The sequence below is a fragment of the Ochotona curzoniae genome, unplaced genomic scaffold (assembly GCF_017591425.1).
Source record: "Ochotona curzoniae isolate NIBS_2020 unplaced genomic scaffold, NIBS_Ocur_1.0 scaffold_4506, whole genome shotgun sequence".
Lineage (NCBI taxonomy): Eukaryota > Metazoa > Chordata > Mammalia > Lagomorpha > Ochotonidae > Ochotona > Ochotona curzoniae.
In genome coordinates this window covers 51,871,904-51,888,350 of record NW_024467119.1, presented here as the reverse complement: position 1 = coordinate 51,888,350, position 16,447 = coordinate 51,871,904, and the positions used below count along the sequence as shown (strand labels likewise).

The window sequence follows — 16,447 nt, the reverse complement described above, 5'->3', positions numbered from 1 at the left end:
TGTCTATCTTGCTTACAGCTTGTAGCATGAAGTGGTGTTGGATTTTATCAAATGTGTTCTCTGCATCTATGATGTGGTGTACCATATTTATAGATTTGTGTAAGTCAAACCACCTGCATTCTAGGGATCAATTGCATCTGCATCAATTGCAGAATGATCTGTCTGATGTATTATTGGATTCTGTTAGCTACTATTTTGTTTAAGATTTTAGCATCGGTGTTCATTCATCAAGGATATTGGTCTATCGGTTTCTTTCTCTGTTGTGTCTCTGTCTGGTTTTGATATTAAGGTGTTTTTGACCTCATAGATAGTTTTTGGGAGGATTGACTCCCTTTCTTCTTTTAAATATTTTAGAAGAATTGGGGTCAGTTCTATTTGGAATGTTTTGCAGAATTCAGCAATGAAGCTGTATGGGCACAGACTTCAGTAATAGGCTTATTTGGAGTTTCCATTGTCTCATGCCTTAGTGATGGTAGAGGGTGTGAGTCTAGGAATCTATCCATTTCTTTCAAGTTTTCTTTTGTTCACAGACAGTTGAATATAGTAATTTCTGATTACTCTGTGTATGGCTGTGATGTCTGTTATGTTCCCTTTCTCATCTTTGACGCTATTAATTCTTGTCTTCTTCCTTTTTAAAAAAATATCTATTGGGTCAGTGGGGTGTCTATTCTTTTATTTTCTTAAAGAACCAACTCTTTGTTCATTAGTTTTGCATATTGTTCTTTTGGTTTTGGTCTCTATTTGGTTTATTTCTTAATTTTGATAATTTCAATTTTTCATTTGTCATTGGGATTATTTTGCTGGTTTTTTTCTCTTTAAGCTGTATAAGTAGCTCATTTATTTGGTGTCTTTCTTATTTTGTAATGTAGGCACCAACTGAGATAAATTTACCTCTTAATATTGCCTTGGCAGTGTCCCACAGGTTTAGGATGTTCCGTTTGAATTTTAATTGGTTTTAAGGAATTTAAAATTTTCTTCTTTAATTTATTCTCTAGTAATTGTTGTTTCAATAGCATGTTGTTCAGCTTCCAAGAGTTTATAAGTTTCCTGAATTATTTTGATTTACTGATCTCTAGCTTCCTTCCATGGTGGCTTGAGATGTATGGTATTATTTCAATTTCTTTTTTTTTACACTTAGTGAGGCTTGTTTTGTGACCTATCGTAAGGTTGATCCTGGAGAAGATTCCATGTACAGCTGAAATAAATGCATATTCTGTGTCTGTGGGATACAAGGTTCTGTAGTTATTTCTGAAGTCCACTTTTTCTATTGTCTGTATGAGATGTGTTGCTTCTTTGCTGAGATTCTGTCTGATTGGTCTATCTATTGCCATTAGTAGGGTGCTGCATTTTCCCCACTATTGTTGTACTGGCATCTTTCTTTCCCCTTAGGTCCATCAATAATTGTTTTATGTGGCGAAGTGCTCTTGTATTTGATGCTCTTGTATACATGTATTATTGTTATTTCTTCTTGGTGGATGGTTCCATTTATCGTTATGTAGTGTCTCTCTTTGTTTTTTAAAAATTTTTTCACAGTGAAGTCTGTATCATCTAATATTAGAACAGCTACATCAGCTCTTTTTCCTTTTCCATTGGCATGAAATGTTCTCTTCCAACCTTTAACTCTCAGCTTCCATGTATCTTTGTTGATTAGATGTGTCCCATGCAGACAAAAGATGGGTCCTGCTTTTTGATCCTTTCTGTTAATTTATGTCTTTTGATTGATGGGTTTTGGTCACTTGTGATCAGTTAATTTTGATAGGTTGTAAATTAGTCTTGTCATGTTGGTGTGTATGTGTGTGCACATGTCTGTTGGGGTCTCTGTTTAACATCTTCTGTGCAGTTTAATGTGAAGATCTTCCTCTTTACCATGGCTGATTATGATTAAATTCCTTTCTTTCTAACTTCAGCACATTTTAAGTAGTGTTTCTAGGGTCAGCTTAGTGGTGGCATATTCTTGTAACTTCTCTTTATGGTGGAAATATTTTATTTCATTATAAACACAAATAAAAGCTTTTCTGGCTATATTATTCTGAGTTGACAGTTTTTCTGTTTCAGGATCTGAAAAAGATCACTTCATTCTCTTCTTGCTTGAAGGGTCTTCTCTGCAAAATCAACAGTGATTCAGATTAGTTTTGCCCCTAGATGTTATGTGATCATTTTGTTTTTGGCTCAGTATACTTTCTGTATGTTCAGTTGAGGGAAGCTTGACAATATTTCTGGGTGACATATTCCATACCTTCTAGTAACTCAACAGAGAAGATGAAAATGCTGGTATAATGTTCTGCAGGTGTGTAGCCTATACTTGTTGAGAGTTGTTTTATATTTTATCTTTAGAATGTCACAGTTATTGATTATTTTAAGTGACAGTCATCAACAAGATGTGATAATCGTACCAGCTATTAAACAGCAATAGGGCCAAGTAAAACAATTTTATGAATTATACAAATGAGAATGTGATTTACAAAAATTTTTTAATAAAATATGATTATCAAGCATTAGGGCAAAACTGGGTAATGCTAAAATTTACTAAGTAGATTAAGTATTCAAATGCTGGTAGACTTTCCTGGGAATGTTCTGAAAGGTTTTGTTTCCGTATATATGAAACCCTTAAATCCATATGCACCATGGGCTTGTTAAACACAAATGAAGTTTCTATTAAATACTAAACATTAAAATCTCAAATTGCTGGTGATAGAAAGGGAAGCACTTTGGACACAAATCATGAGATAAAACAGTCCCTAGTTGCTAGCTTTGGGATAGAAACGCAGCTTCTTTGTTAGCATTGAAGAAAAGCAGGGGATCTGCTTCTTCCCGATGGCATTTCGGTCTAAGCAGAAGTCCACCCGGCGCTGCGAGACTTTCCTGTTCACCAGCGTGAGGAGTTCTGTGAACTCCAAGGAGGATCCGTATTTTCCCAACATTTCACACAAATCCTGAATGTACCATGAGCCATACGCAATTTCCCGGAAAGAACAATATCCTAAAAAAGAAGTAGGGAAGAAAATAAAAAGGTCACAATGTTTTCTGGCTCTTCGTTGCAAATGGTTGGCAAAAACATTTATAATTCAATCCCAGAAGTTCTCAACAGCCCTTGAGAAAGACTGAGATGCACCCACAACTTTCAGATCATATTACTTCTGTAGTTTGATATCATTGTCACTAAGAAATTCCCAGGATGGTTGCCAGTCATCTTGAGAGATGAGAATTGAAGGAGTGTGCGTGGAGAGGTTGAGGGATATGGTGGGTGGTTGAATCAGAGACTCTGGCAACCATCTCCCCATGGAAACATCAAAAGGAACAGAGGTTCATACAAGGAACATATTCAAAAGTTTTAGCCAGAACAATTAGTCAAAAAATACAAATGGCACACAAATAGGAAAGGTGAAGTCAAATGATCTCTTTACAGATGATTCGATATAGAGGAAAAAGCAAAGACCTGCCAAAAGACCCAACACAGCTATTCAGTTAAGTTATAAGGATACAAAGCTCAACACACAAATTTTAGCAGCTTTTGCCAATAACAAATAGCTAAGATACTAAGGATGACTGCACGCACAAGAACTATTAAAAAGATGATTTTACCCTAGGATGTAAAAGATCTCTACAATGAAAATTATGAGCACCAACAAAAGAAATGACAGAACACACAAACACAAAGTTCTTGGGCTGGAAGAACCAATATTTTAAAATACGGATTTTCTTTTATTTGAAAGGTGATAATTTCAGTATGTGCTTCTGTCTACTGGCTCACTCACATCAGGCCCACCAACACTCAGGATGGACCAGGCCAAATCCAGAGACAGGTCTCCCAGTGGATGTCAGGACTCCAACCACTTCTGCCTTCATTTGCCTTAACAACTACATTAGCAGAAAGCTGGGAACACAAGCCAATGAGTTGTAAATCAGACAAGCATAGCAATATGGGATATGTACATCCCAAGTAGCAGCTTAACCCAGTGTGCCAAATGCCCACCCTAAACATATATATATATACATTAGAGATTCAATTTACTTGAGGGACAGAGAGGCAGGAAGAGAGAGCTATATCCAAGAGTGCAAGATTCTATTCAAGTGTCCCATCTAAATGGCTGAAACTGGGGAAAAAGCCAAATTGGTCACAGACACTGTGATATGGATTTCATATTGGATACAGGTAGCCCAGGCAGCATTTTTCTTTGCCAATACTAGTCCCTGTTAGTGAAGGCTCATATTATTAGAAGCAATTTCCATATTCAACATCATCTTTATCAAATACCAATGACAATCTTCACAGAACTGGAAAACCATACCTAATTTTTAAAAAAGATTTATGGATTTTTATTGGAAAGGCAGATATACAGAGAGGAGAGACAGAAAGAAAGTTCTTTATTCCGATGATTCACTCCCCAAGTGACTGCAACAGCTGGTGCTGCGCCAATCAGAAGCCAGGAGCCAGGAGCTTTCTTGAAGTCTCCTACATGGGTGACTGTATCTGAAGGCTTTGTATGGTTTTCGACTGCTTTCCCAGGCCACAAGTAGGGAGCTGGATGGGAATTAGAGCTGCCAGAATTGGAACCGCACCTATATGGGATGCTGGCATTCAAGACAAGGACTTTAGCTGCTAGGCCACCGCACCAGGCCCCATACTTAAAATTTACACTGAAGGACCAAGCAAGGTAGCCCTTGTGGCTGAAGTCCTTGCCTTGAACATGCCAGGATCCCATATGGGCACTGGGTTGTTTCCCAGTGGTCCCACTTCCCTTCTAGCTCCTTGCTTGTGGCCTGGGAAAACAGTTGAGTTTGGCCCAAAGCCTTGGAATCCTGCACCCGTGTGAGAGACCTGGAATAAACTCCTGGCTCATGGCTTCAGATTTGCTCAGTTCCGGCCACTGTGGCCATTTGGGGAGTGAATCAGCAGCTGGATCTTCTTTTCTATACATCTGAGTTTCCAATAAAAATAAATAAATCTTTAAAAAATATTCATAGTGAGAAGGAGGAGAACCCAGATATCCTGATAGTTATGAATAATAGAACAAAATGGAAAACGTCCTAACATCTGCCTTCAAAACATATTATCAAGTGACGGCAGCTAAAGCAGCATGTTACTAAACATGCAAACAGACACATACACCAAAGGAAGATATAGCCCAGAATGAATTCATGCACATGCAGCCAATGATTCAGCAAATCATCAAAAACATACTCCTGAGAAGAGGTAGTTGGTGCTTGGAAACAATCAATAGCACAGGAAAAATATAATGTGTAAAGCATTCATCTGACAAGGACTAATAAGCAGAATATAAAAACAACTCAAAATATTCAACAACAAAAAATTCCACTTAAGAGAAAATCACAGGGGATGCATTGTGGCCTAGTGGGTAAGGCCTATAACTCCAACATCCCATGTGAGTGCCTGTTCAAGTCCTTCTGCTTTACTTCTGATCCAACACCTTGTTAATGGGCTTGGAGAAGCACCTGGAGAGTGAACCAGCAGATGAAAGATCACTCCTGTTCTCTCTCTTTCCCTCTGTGTAGCTCTTTCAAATAAATAAAAAGGCAAGAAACCCACTAATATTTAAAAAAAATAAATGGGCTATGGACATGAATAAACATTTCACAGAAGAAACAAAGATATAAAGAAATAAACAAATATATAAAGAAATGTTCAGTATCACCAGCCATCATAAAGGTGCAGATCCAAAACCCTAATAACATGTCATTTCATTCCGAGTAGAATGGTTATTTACAAGATCAGACACACACAGAGAAAAGCAACACTGTTAAGGCAAGTTTGCAGGAAGTTACTGAGAGCCATTCTATGTCCATGTTTAACACCAACACACCTTCAGCCACAGAGTAGCACATGAGGAAGTCCGCTCCAGCAGGCATCACATTACTCTCCTGTCTGCCCATATCATGATACACCCTGTGTGGTGGGATGACAGGAATATCCATCCTGCTCGTCTCATGGCCCAGGGCATCCAGTGGAGTGACAGAATCATAGTACTTGTCTCCCCGAGCAGCCTACAAGACAAGAAGGAAAGAACCACCTTTTGTCCCTGCTGTTATTCCCAGAGAATATAAAACTGCACATCTTGCTGCAGGGAATAACAGAAACCATAGTATCCATGGTTCAAAAATATTCAGGCTTGGGGCCAGTGTTGGGGCTACATGCCACGAGGAGAAGGAAACATCACGGCCTGGGTGAGATGACAGTTATTCATGGTGCTTTTTGTTTCCATCTCAGTGAGGTGCACACCTCACTCCTGGTTTGTTGTCCTCCACTGGGAGGCCAAGGGCACGTGCAGCAGGCTGAACTGTGCTCTCCTTTCCCATGTCTGCCCTTTAGCGCCAACTTGCTAGCTCAAATTTGTATTTGGGTGCAAGGTCTTTCAAGGGGTAACGAGGGTTAAGTAGGTGCCCTGGGGCCCTAACCCAGTATGACTGGCATCTTAAGAGAGGTGGGGACACGGATAAGCAGAGGGCAATGGCGGGTCAGCAGGCAAGCCTGGTGCCAGCGGGAACATGAAACTGAGCTCTGCAAGGACTGGAGCGCCTCCTCTCCCAGCTCTCAGAGGCCAGTCGGAGTAGATATCTTGCACAGTGAGCAGGCATCTCTCACAGGGGTCCTGGCCCTGGCCCTGGCCTTGGCCAAGCAGGAGCACCTGTTATTGTGAGAGCCACCTCAAATGTGAATCCAAATACTATTGAATGATAATAAAAATACTGAGAGGGTTTGCATATGTTACTAACAACCCAAAATGCAACTCTGGCCAAAATTCATACAGAACCTTCTCAATTACCATGAAATGTTGTGTTGCTTTGCAGAGTGGGTATCAAGACATTCGTATTGTATGCATCCCATATAAGAGCACAGGTTTGAATTCTGGTGGCTCACTTTTATTTTCTTTCATTCCATTACATATATATATGTATGCATATATGTATATATATACACATATATGTATGTATATATGTATGTATATATGTATATATATGTATATGTATGTATATGTATATGTATATGTATGTATATGTATATGTATATATGTGTATATGTATATATGTGTATATATATGTATGTATATATATGTATGTACATATATATGTATATATACATACATATATGTATGTATATATATATGTATATGTATATGTGTATATATATATATATATATATAGTCTTACCTGAATGATAAATATCTTGGGTTTTCCAATCAGGGTTGGACACTTGCTTCCTTCGAACTTCTCAGTTAACATCTGGATTTCAATTTTGGCATCATAGGCATAAATGCTATTGCCTTCGCCATGGCTCAGGAAGACACACACGAAGCAATCAGCATCTGCATGGCTGCAGGTGGATGCTGCAAAAATGCCCAAGAGTGCACACAGAGATGAAGGTGTCTGTCATCCACAGAGAAACAGGACATTTACTAATACAGAACAGAGACATGTAGGTGATTGCGAGAGGGGGCAGAGTTGCTGTGCCTTAGTCAGTACATCTGTAATGAGACACAACTTTCATTACCATTTCATGGTTGATTTTGCAAAGTTCAGAGTAAGAGACTTTGGCCAAATTTCAATAGCTGTTGTGAAGTACAGAATAAGGATCTAGAACATACCGCTGTGAGAAGAGGTAGGGAATTGTTCCTTTACAACCCAGGATTAAAAGTTTCTCTGAGTGAACAGAGACCTTAGAATAGCTGGGGAAGATCCAGAGCTACAGCCGCAGCATGTCCCACCTGAGGACCATGGTGACACAGCAGGAGGCAGCACCAAGATCTTCCTAAAGAGGTCCAAATCCTCCAAACCTCAAGATCCATGCAGGAAACCTAATGTGCAGCTGGTCAAAATTATACTGGGCCGTGTGTTAAATACATTCTCTGAGCTACACAAAGATTGCCACAGTCAGTCACTGGCAGGTGATCTGAAAACCCATGCGGAGCCTTCTCCTGGCCCAGGAGCACCTAAGCCCCCTCGCGGGTGAGTACCCGTGGGGGCTGGCGGGGGGCTGGGGGCAAAATCCTGGCTCTCCCCTGTCCCCGCCAGCCAAAAGCTGGCGGCAGGACAGGCTGGGCGGGTCGAGTCTCAGGACAGGGGCGGGTTTCAACCTCCATCGAAGTGGCACTCGGTGGGGGCGCCTCTGCCGGACGGAACCCCGCCGGGGCCTCGGCCACAGGCTCCGCTGCAAGGCGGGGGCAGGGACCCCGGCCTTGGGCGGCCAGTGCACCTAGTGTTGCCAGGCTCTGCCTGCTGGCCGCCCAGCGGTGAGCTCTGGGGTTTTGATGATATGAAATAGGTGCTTTGGGACACCCAAAAGTAAGACCAGCGTTAGGGTAGATGAGACACTAATTTCTGGTGATTCCCAGGAACCGGGACATGAAACCTTAATGTAAGTGCGAGACTGAGAGCTGAATGTTCAGACTAAGCAAACCTTAGTCCACTAGCATGACTGGAACACAGGGTGCAACATACGACATGCCCAGCTTGGTTTTGGCTCCAACTGGTCCACATTAAGCACAGAGTTGAGCCACAGTGTCTAAGGCAGGGGTCATGACAGGTGGATGGGGCTGCGGCAGGGTCTGGATACAGCTGTCCTCTCCCTTGGCACAAATGTGGATTGGGAAAAGAAGTACCGGGCCGGGCCAGACAGTAACACCTTCTGGTGCTTTGGAGTACCAGGGTGGATGTGGGACGGACTAGGCTAGGTCCCAACCTCAACTTAGCCATATACGAGCCATATGGGGGCATGGATGACCGTGGCTGGGCTGAAACACTCTACAGCAAGAACCAGAAAGGGATGATGGCCAGTTAGGAAAGACCACTGTTCCTGCTAGGATAAGAGGCGAACTGGCACATGGACCCACTGATATGCGCGAAACCTGGCACATGGAGGGGTTCTGATGGAGGAGCTCAGACAACTCCTCTGGCAGGACACAGATCCTGCAGGTCAGCGCAAGGAACATGCAAGGCAACAGCCAAGAGGTCATAGAAAGTGTCCCACTGGCATGCATTTGGCATGGGTCAGGGGCAGACCAGGCTGAATCTGTTCATGTCATCCACTGGTAAATCTGATCGCCAGAACAGAGTGTGGGTCGAACCAGGTCCGGTCGTGACAAAAGCAACACACAAGCTGGAATGCCAAGGTGAGGTAGCCTGAGCCGGATGCAACCGCAGCACCCAACCAACACACGTGAGAACCAGGAAAGGAGGCGGCAGAGCTGACAGGAAGGGGAGGTTCCCTAGCTGAACAGCAACCTACACTGAGGAGCGTGAGCTGGGTGGGGGGTAGACCAGACCAGGCAGGGACACAGCGCCTATGCACCTCATGTGGACCAGATTGGGTGAAAACCAGGCTGGGCTGACTATTCCCACTGGTGCAAGCTACAATCAGAGTTGGTGAGGGTTGTTGGGGCTTAGTTGTAGCACCAGCTGGCGGAAGCTGGTACAAAGGGTTAGACACGTTGAGTTGAACCACAGGGCCAACTGGAGAGGGCACAACTGGAATGGGAGCAACCTGGGAGGGAAATAGTGGGCTCCTCCCTCGTGGGTCTTCACCTTCCACGGGAGGGCATGGGAACTAGGACAGGGGCTGGGGTGGCTAGACAGACACCCAACAACATCCGTTAGGGCTGGTTGGATGAGATGGTTGGATGGAAGTAGGTTGCAACACCTGTTGGCAAGAATATGAACAGAAGGGTACTTGGGACAGACTGGGCTAGTATGCCATATATATTGGCAAGCCAGGGTAGGAGGCGGGCCTGGTTGAGGCTACTGTGGGCCGCCCTAACTGGGCTGCAACTCCTACTGGTACGTGCGAGGGACAAGTGCGTCCAGGGTGGAACCAGGCGGGACTGCAAGAGGACACGCACGGAGACAGAACCGGCCCAGCAATTGCAGCCGCCAGCTGATCGGGGCGGTGGACTGTGCCGGGCCCTATGCTACTAGAACAGCAGGAATCTGGACTGGGAATACCTCAAAATTTCTTCGAGGATCTCCCCATTCGAGACACCGGACTCGGAGTCCTAACCAGGGAAAGACAGGACAAGTCAAGCAACAACCTCAGCCATCTGTTGGCAGCAGAGTCTGGGCAAATGGAGACTCTAGAAGGGACTGTGTCAATCAATGGACTCTTCAATGACCACATCATGCTTGGGGTGGCGAGACTGGCAGCGACCCATGAATGGTGAACTATTGGAACCACTTGATCGAGTATCTCGGAGCGTGCCCCACACCCGGGACTTGGGGTGGGCGGGAGACTGGGTGGGGCTTCTTCCTCTATATCCCCCTTTAGGCCTTGAACCTTTTTTACCCCAATTAAATTTGTAAGGATTGTCAAAATTAAATAAAAAAAAAAAATTCAACTCACAAAATAAAAAAAAAAAAAGAAAAGAAAACCCATGCGGAGGGGATAAGGGAAATCCCAGGGCCTATGGAACTGTATCAGAAGATGGTAATAATAAAAATAAGTATAATTAAAAAAAAACATAGCAAAGCAAACAAAAATAGCCCATTTTTACCAACAGTAGAAGCATGATTTAGTCAGTGAGAATTTCTTCCTCATGAATTTTTGTCATCTCTCTGGCTCCAAGGACCCCTTGATGACAAATTAACAAGGTACTACTGTCTTGAAACTGGAAGACATTTTAGCACATTCACATGTATTGTGACCTGCTTCTTATTAGACTGCTAATTAATATTTGTACTGACTATGGAATGCTTGTTTTTTAGACTATTTTAAATTCAAAGACTGCCTCCAAATGAAGCAGGTTTTTATTTGCAAGCCAACTTCAACTTGGTAATATTAATATTTATAAGAAGAACTATTACTAAGTATCTATTTTTTGCTAGATTGTGCAGGCATGGTGCACTTCACATTATCTCAACCGCACTGTGATCAGGCAAGATAAATAACATCACCCCATTTGGTGGCTAAGGAAGCTAAGCTTTGTAGCTTCAGTGATTTTCCCAAGAACATGAATTTGGTGAGGGTTGCAACTAAGATCCGGACCTTCTGCCAGAGACCAACAATTCTCTCCACTCCACTGCATTATCAAGCTAAAGGAGGACCAGAAAGCAACCCAACACTCCAAGGGATGCATATCTGATGTGGACTAAGCATGTCACCACCAAAATTCATACTTGTACATTGAAGATCAAATCCCCAGTGCATTGATACTTGAAGTTGAGGGGGGGGGGTCTCTAGGAGGTAATTAAGTTATGTGACAGAGCCCACTGAGTAAGGTTAGTTTTTCTGAAGAGATGAGCTAACCTGCCTCAGATACCTCTTAGCTTTATCTCTATCTCACCATCCTATCATTTCTAGCTCATGTCTATCTCTACCGTCTCTGTCTCTGTAGCTCTAGTTCTGTCCCTATCACTGTATCATCTCTTCTACATGTACCATATGAGAATACATGGAGAAGACAGCCATCTGCCGCACACAAGGGACAGGACAGCCAGCCCGTCTAGGTCAGCAGAGCATGCAGAGTACCTTGTGAGAGGATGGAAAGCACAACAGGATGGATAAATTTCTTGGCCAAACTTTACAGCTTGGGTCTGTGGATGCACTAAGGCAGACTGGGTCAGCCAACAGACCTTCGAAAGATTTTCTCAATGAAACTGATAACATCTCAGAACTATCAAGACCACTCAAGCAATACCCACATAGAGGTCTCTAAGGCATCATTAAATAACTGTCTTCTATCCCTGGGTGTTGATGTAGTTTGACAGCAAGGAGCAACCCACTCCCTTTCTCCCCTGTGGACTCAGGAGGAAAAAAAGAACTGAAAGACTTATCACACCCACTTTCTTCCATACCTTGACCCTCCCCACACTAATCAGAGGCCCACATGAACATGCATCCCTCTCAATTATGTAAATAGAATTAAAAATCAAATCCTTTTTAAATGTAAAAAAAAGCCATGGGGTGTAGCAATGATCAAGTCATATGAACAACTGGCACAGCTACTCATAGCAGAGTGAGATTACAGAAGTCATAATGTAGATACAGTGACATTGTTTAAAGCCAGTGATCAAAATGGGGCAGGAAGCAACTGAGCAATGGGCGTATACCACCCAGTGAAGGCAGGATTTGCAACTCAGACTTTAATGCCAAATGCAGAAATCTTCCCATTCATTTCTTGAGTAGCAGATGGCAACACATGGTATACTTCCTCTAAACTTCAAAGTTCTAATTCATTGCAAGGGTTTCTAAATCTGATAATATTCTGCCAAAACCTATAACCTATGCGGTATTAACACATTTTGGGATCCTGGGGTTGTGTAAAGTTCATTAGGTCATTGCCTATAATGTCAGCATCCCAAATGGGCAGTGGGTTAGAGTCCTGTCTGCTTCACCTTCCATCTAGTTCTTTGCAATGCACCTGGGAAGGCAGTGAAAGATAGTCTGGGACCTTGAGCTACTGCCCTCAAGTGGGAGACACGGATGAAGCTCTGGGATTGTGACCTTGGTCTGGCTCAGCCTGGGCTGTTGCGGCCATCCGGGGAGGGCAGGGGTGGGAATAAAATCTGTGTGTGTGTGTGTGTGTGTGTGTGTGTGTGTGTGTGTGTGTGTGTGATTTCCTAACTTTGTCTCTGAAATTAATAAATCATTTTAAAAGACAACCTTTTCCCCCTAATACTTGATTGTATCTATTTTCGCAGAACAGGATAATGTGTCTAGCCACAGCAGAGAAAGAAAATAATTGACAGCACAACTACCTACCCTCATCAATTTCGTCTTGTATTTCTTCTGCTTTAAGGTTGTTAAAGCACTTCACTTCGAAGCCTAGCTCATTAAACCTGGTGACAGAGTAAATTGAACATTAGCTATTGAAATTCCAAGTGTTGTTGAATACTCTTACCTTGGAGGAATCTATCAGTATTGTCATGACAAATAAAGTTTTCCTTTTTTTCAAGGAATAAGAAGTGAAATATGACAATCCATGTCCTCCCTCAGGAGGAAAAGATTTAATTATATTGATAGTTGCTTCATTCAGGATATTTCTGTCTATGTGCAGATGAGTTAGTGACAATATCACACCTTCTAACATGTACCAGAAGAAAGTAAAGAACACAGGTGAGTTCTTAAGGGTATCCAACTAAGGCCCTGGGACCACCATCAGTGCCCACAAGGTACGACAGGTCCTTTTGTTCTGTCCCTCAAGTGACCTGTCTGGACATGCAGATAAACCTGGTCACCTGCGAATGAGCTTGTCCCGGTCAAATTCGGTGCCCAATCTGTCTGGAAGCTTTAACTTCCAGGAGAATGTCTTCTGATTGAAGATCAAGGCGATCCCTCTCCTCCTGTGGTCCATTTTGTACTCCTCTTCTGGATCAAACCTGTACCTGTTCATGACAAGTGTCATCAGTTATACCCAGGAATGAGCTCCTGCCAGCCCAAGGGCAACATGGGGACAGAGGCAGCTCTGCATCCTCATTCTCTGTTATGTGGGTGGTCTGCCTGTGTGCATTGGGGGGAAGCCCACGCTAGTGGGCAAAATCCTGAGTGTCTACACCAGCTCGTGAATAGCATCAGTGCTCCTTGAGCATCGCACAGCTGCCCACCCCCAATAGCTGCATCTTTTCCTCCGGTTCCCATTTTCCTACAGTCAAGGACAACAGACTAGCTCAGGATCCAAACTCTAGGTCCTCACTCAAGCCAGACCAATGACTAAGTATCTTAAACATCACTCCAGGCCCTTTGATAACCAGGGACAGCCACTAACCTGCCTATCTATCAACCAACTCCCCCAGATGCTGAAACTTTTCCTACTGAGTTCTACTGTCTAGCTCCAGACTCTATTCTGGCTCTGAATTCGATGGAATAGATCTTTATTCTCAGAAAAAAAAATAAACAAAGCACATTTTAGGGGCAAGCACCAGGGCATTGTTCACTGATCTGCCCATGGCACTAACATTCCATTTATATACCTGTTTGTATTTTGCTGTTGCACTCCTGATCCAACTTCTGCAGTTTCCTGAGAAAGCATCAAGGTGGTCCCAAGTCCTTGGGCCCCTACACCCACATGGGAAACCCGGGAAAAGCTCCTGGCTCCCAGCCTTGGACTAGCCCTGCCCTGGCTGTTGCAGCATTTGTGGTATGAACCAGCAAATTAAAGATCTCTATCTTTCCCCCTTTGTGTATTCTCTTTCAAGTACAAGAAATAAATCTTTTTTAAAATGCACATCTTACCTTAAAAAGAAGGCATCTGTTTCCCTCATGTTCTGTCTCCCATCTATGAAAAACAAAGTTGACTTTTGTTAACTTTTTGACTTCATGTGGCTCAATATAGCATGAGTTCCCTCCCAACTTCTGACTTCTAAACGTGGTGACCCCAGAAATGATAGGAAATTGCTCAGGAACACACAAACTGTATACTAACAGCTCAAGGCATTCTCAATCTCTACTCTTAACCTTCAAGAAAAAAATACTCTTAGAAAGAGAGAAAATATTACAGTATTTCATTCACCACAAAGTAAGAATAGCCACTCAACGGTGAGGGAGTGTGAGTGTAACAGCACAGCACTTTATCAGGCAGAAACCATTTCTGCAAATATATTCTGAAAGAGGGAGGAACCGACCCATGCACAGATTACTCAACCTTGGTCAGCCCTGCATCACCCTCTGATCTGCCCAGGAAGATAAAGGCAAGGCAGGGCTGTCCACAGCTCAGCAGCTAGATCCCGTGAGGGATACACTTGCTTTGATAACCAGGAAAAGAACCCTCTACTCTTTTTGCTTGTTAATGTTTGTCTGAGAGGTACACACACACACACACACAGACACTCAGGAGAGAGGCCATTCTCTATTTTCTGCTTCTCTCCACAACTGCCCACAGCAGCCAAGATTGGGCGAGCTTGAACCAATATATCTGTCCAAGAATTCAATGGGTGCAGTGACAGCCCACATGACTGAGTCTCTCTCTCTGCTGCCTCCCTGGCCACTGTCAGGAAGCAGAGGCAGGATTCCAATCCAAGCACTCTGTTATGGGGCCAGAGTGACCCCAGCGATGGCTTGATTCACTGTGCCAAAATGCCTGCCCCTTTTTTCTCACTGGATCAGATCCCCACCCTCCAAGGCACACTGTATCACTTCTTTTGCTCTATAAAACAGTGATGGGACAGAACGTTCCATGCTGACAGACTCCTTTTAGGTGCAGTATCACATGGATGGGAGCTCATGAGCTCAGGAAAGGCAGCTGCTACAACTGAGGAACTCAAATGATTCACATCGTTTCTAAGAGAGAGAGAGAAAGAGAGAAACAAAGAGAGAGAGAGAGAGAGAGAGAGAGAGAGAGAGAGAGAGAGAGAGAGAGATCTCATTTACTGGTTCACCTTCCAAATGGATAGAATATCTGGAATTGGACAGGTAGAAAGTCAGGATCCAAGAATTTACTTCAGGAATCCCATGCAATACAGGTTCCCAAGTCCTTGGGCCATTCTCTACTGCTTTCCTAGGCTATAAACAGGGAACTGGATCAGAAGAGGGGCAGCCAAGATGTGAAACGGTGCCCAAATGGGTGCAGGTGTTTGCACGTGGAGATTAGTGTGCTATGCCACGGTGCCAGTACCAACTTATTTTCAATCAATTTAGATAATCATGTGTGGCCAGCAACTTCTGTAACACGCAGTGTGGTAAGTGCAGCATCTTCCACGGTAAGGAGACCTACCCACCATGAATCCCCTGTTACCTCATGAAATCCACCTCTTAGTGGGGAGAAAGTGATGGATAAAGAGGAACATGAGCAGTACAGAAAGATGTGCCCCTTAGCTGGGGTCTCTCAGGGAAGAACAACTGACATGCAGATCCCTACCTTGTACCCCCAACCAACAGGGATGTGTCCTACTTCCCAGCGTAGTGTCTCCTCAAGACACACCCCTTACAATGAAGAGCAAGTAAGGTGGAACTCTGGCTCAGGTCCCTTTTAGCAATCCTTTCCCACACACTCCCAGAATCTACCCTGGCAATCAGAGCCAGCTCAGCCACCACTGAAGCATTCCCTAGTAGGTTTTTCTCACGCTCCGCATCAGAATTCCCTGTGTGGATGTGAAAACACAGATTCCTGAAGCCTAGCCTAGATAGCCAGCCTCAGATTCTGGGAGGAAGGAGTGGTGATGGAGTGGCATGTGTACTGAATGGCCTTCCCTCCTCTCCCCTCTGGGCAGCTGTGAGGCTGCTGAGCAGGATCCTTACAACCTGATGCTTGTCCTGGCACTCTGCCCCACACACCTGCTTGGTGGAGAAAACACAGGACTGTCACTCCTTTCATGTGAAGAGCAGCCCAGGACCTGTCTGTTTGTGATAGCTTCACCTCCTTATCTTGTAGCCAACTGAACAGCGAACTAAGAAAATTGCTTTACACCTAGCAAATGAAATCTACCTGTCCAAAGGCCAACTGTCCTGTTCTGCTCTGAGCTCCCTCCTGCACAGTTGTGAAGGCATCCAGTCTCCCAGCTGGAAGAG

The 16,447-nt window shown here is 43.7% G+C and overlaps 1 protein-coding gene across 1 annotated transcript; it reads right to left on the bottom strand.

Moving 5' to 3' along the window:
* Positions 1–2,738: 2,738 nt before the first annotated feature.
* Positions 2,739–14,205, bottom strand: LOC121147503 (caspase-6-like). Its single transcript, XM_040967383.1, has 6 exons — positions 14,177–14,205; positions 13,183–13,329; positions 12,707–12,783; positions 7,168–7,343; positions 5,823–6,003; positions 2,739–2,980 (listed from the first exon to the last, which is right to left on the bottom strand). The coding sequence occupies exons 1-6, from the start codon at positions 14,203–14,205 to the stop codon at positions 2,739–2,741; spliced, it is 852 nt and encodes a 283-aa protein (XP_040823317.1).
* Between the last annotated feature and the right edge of the window lie 2,242 nt (positions 14,206–16,447).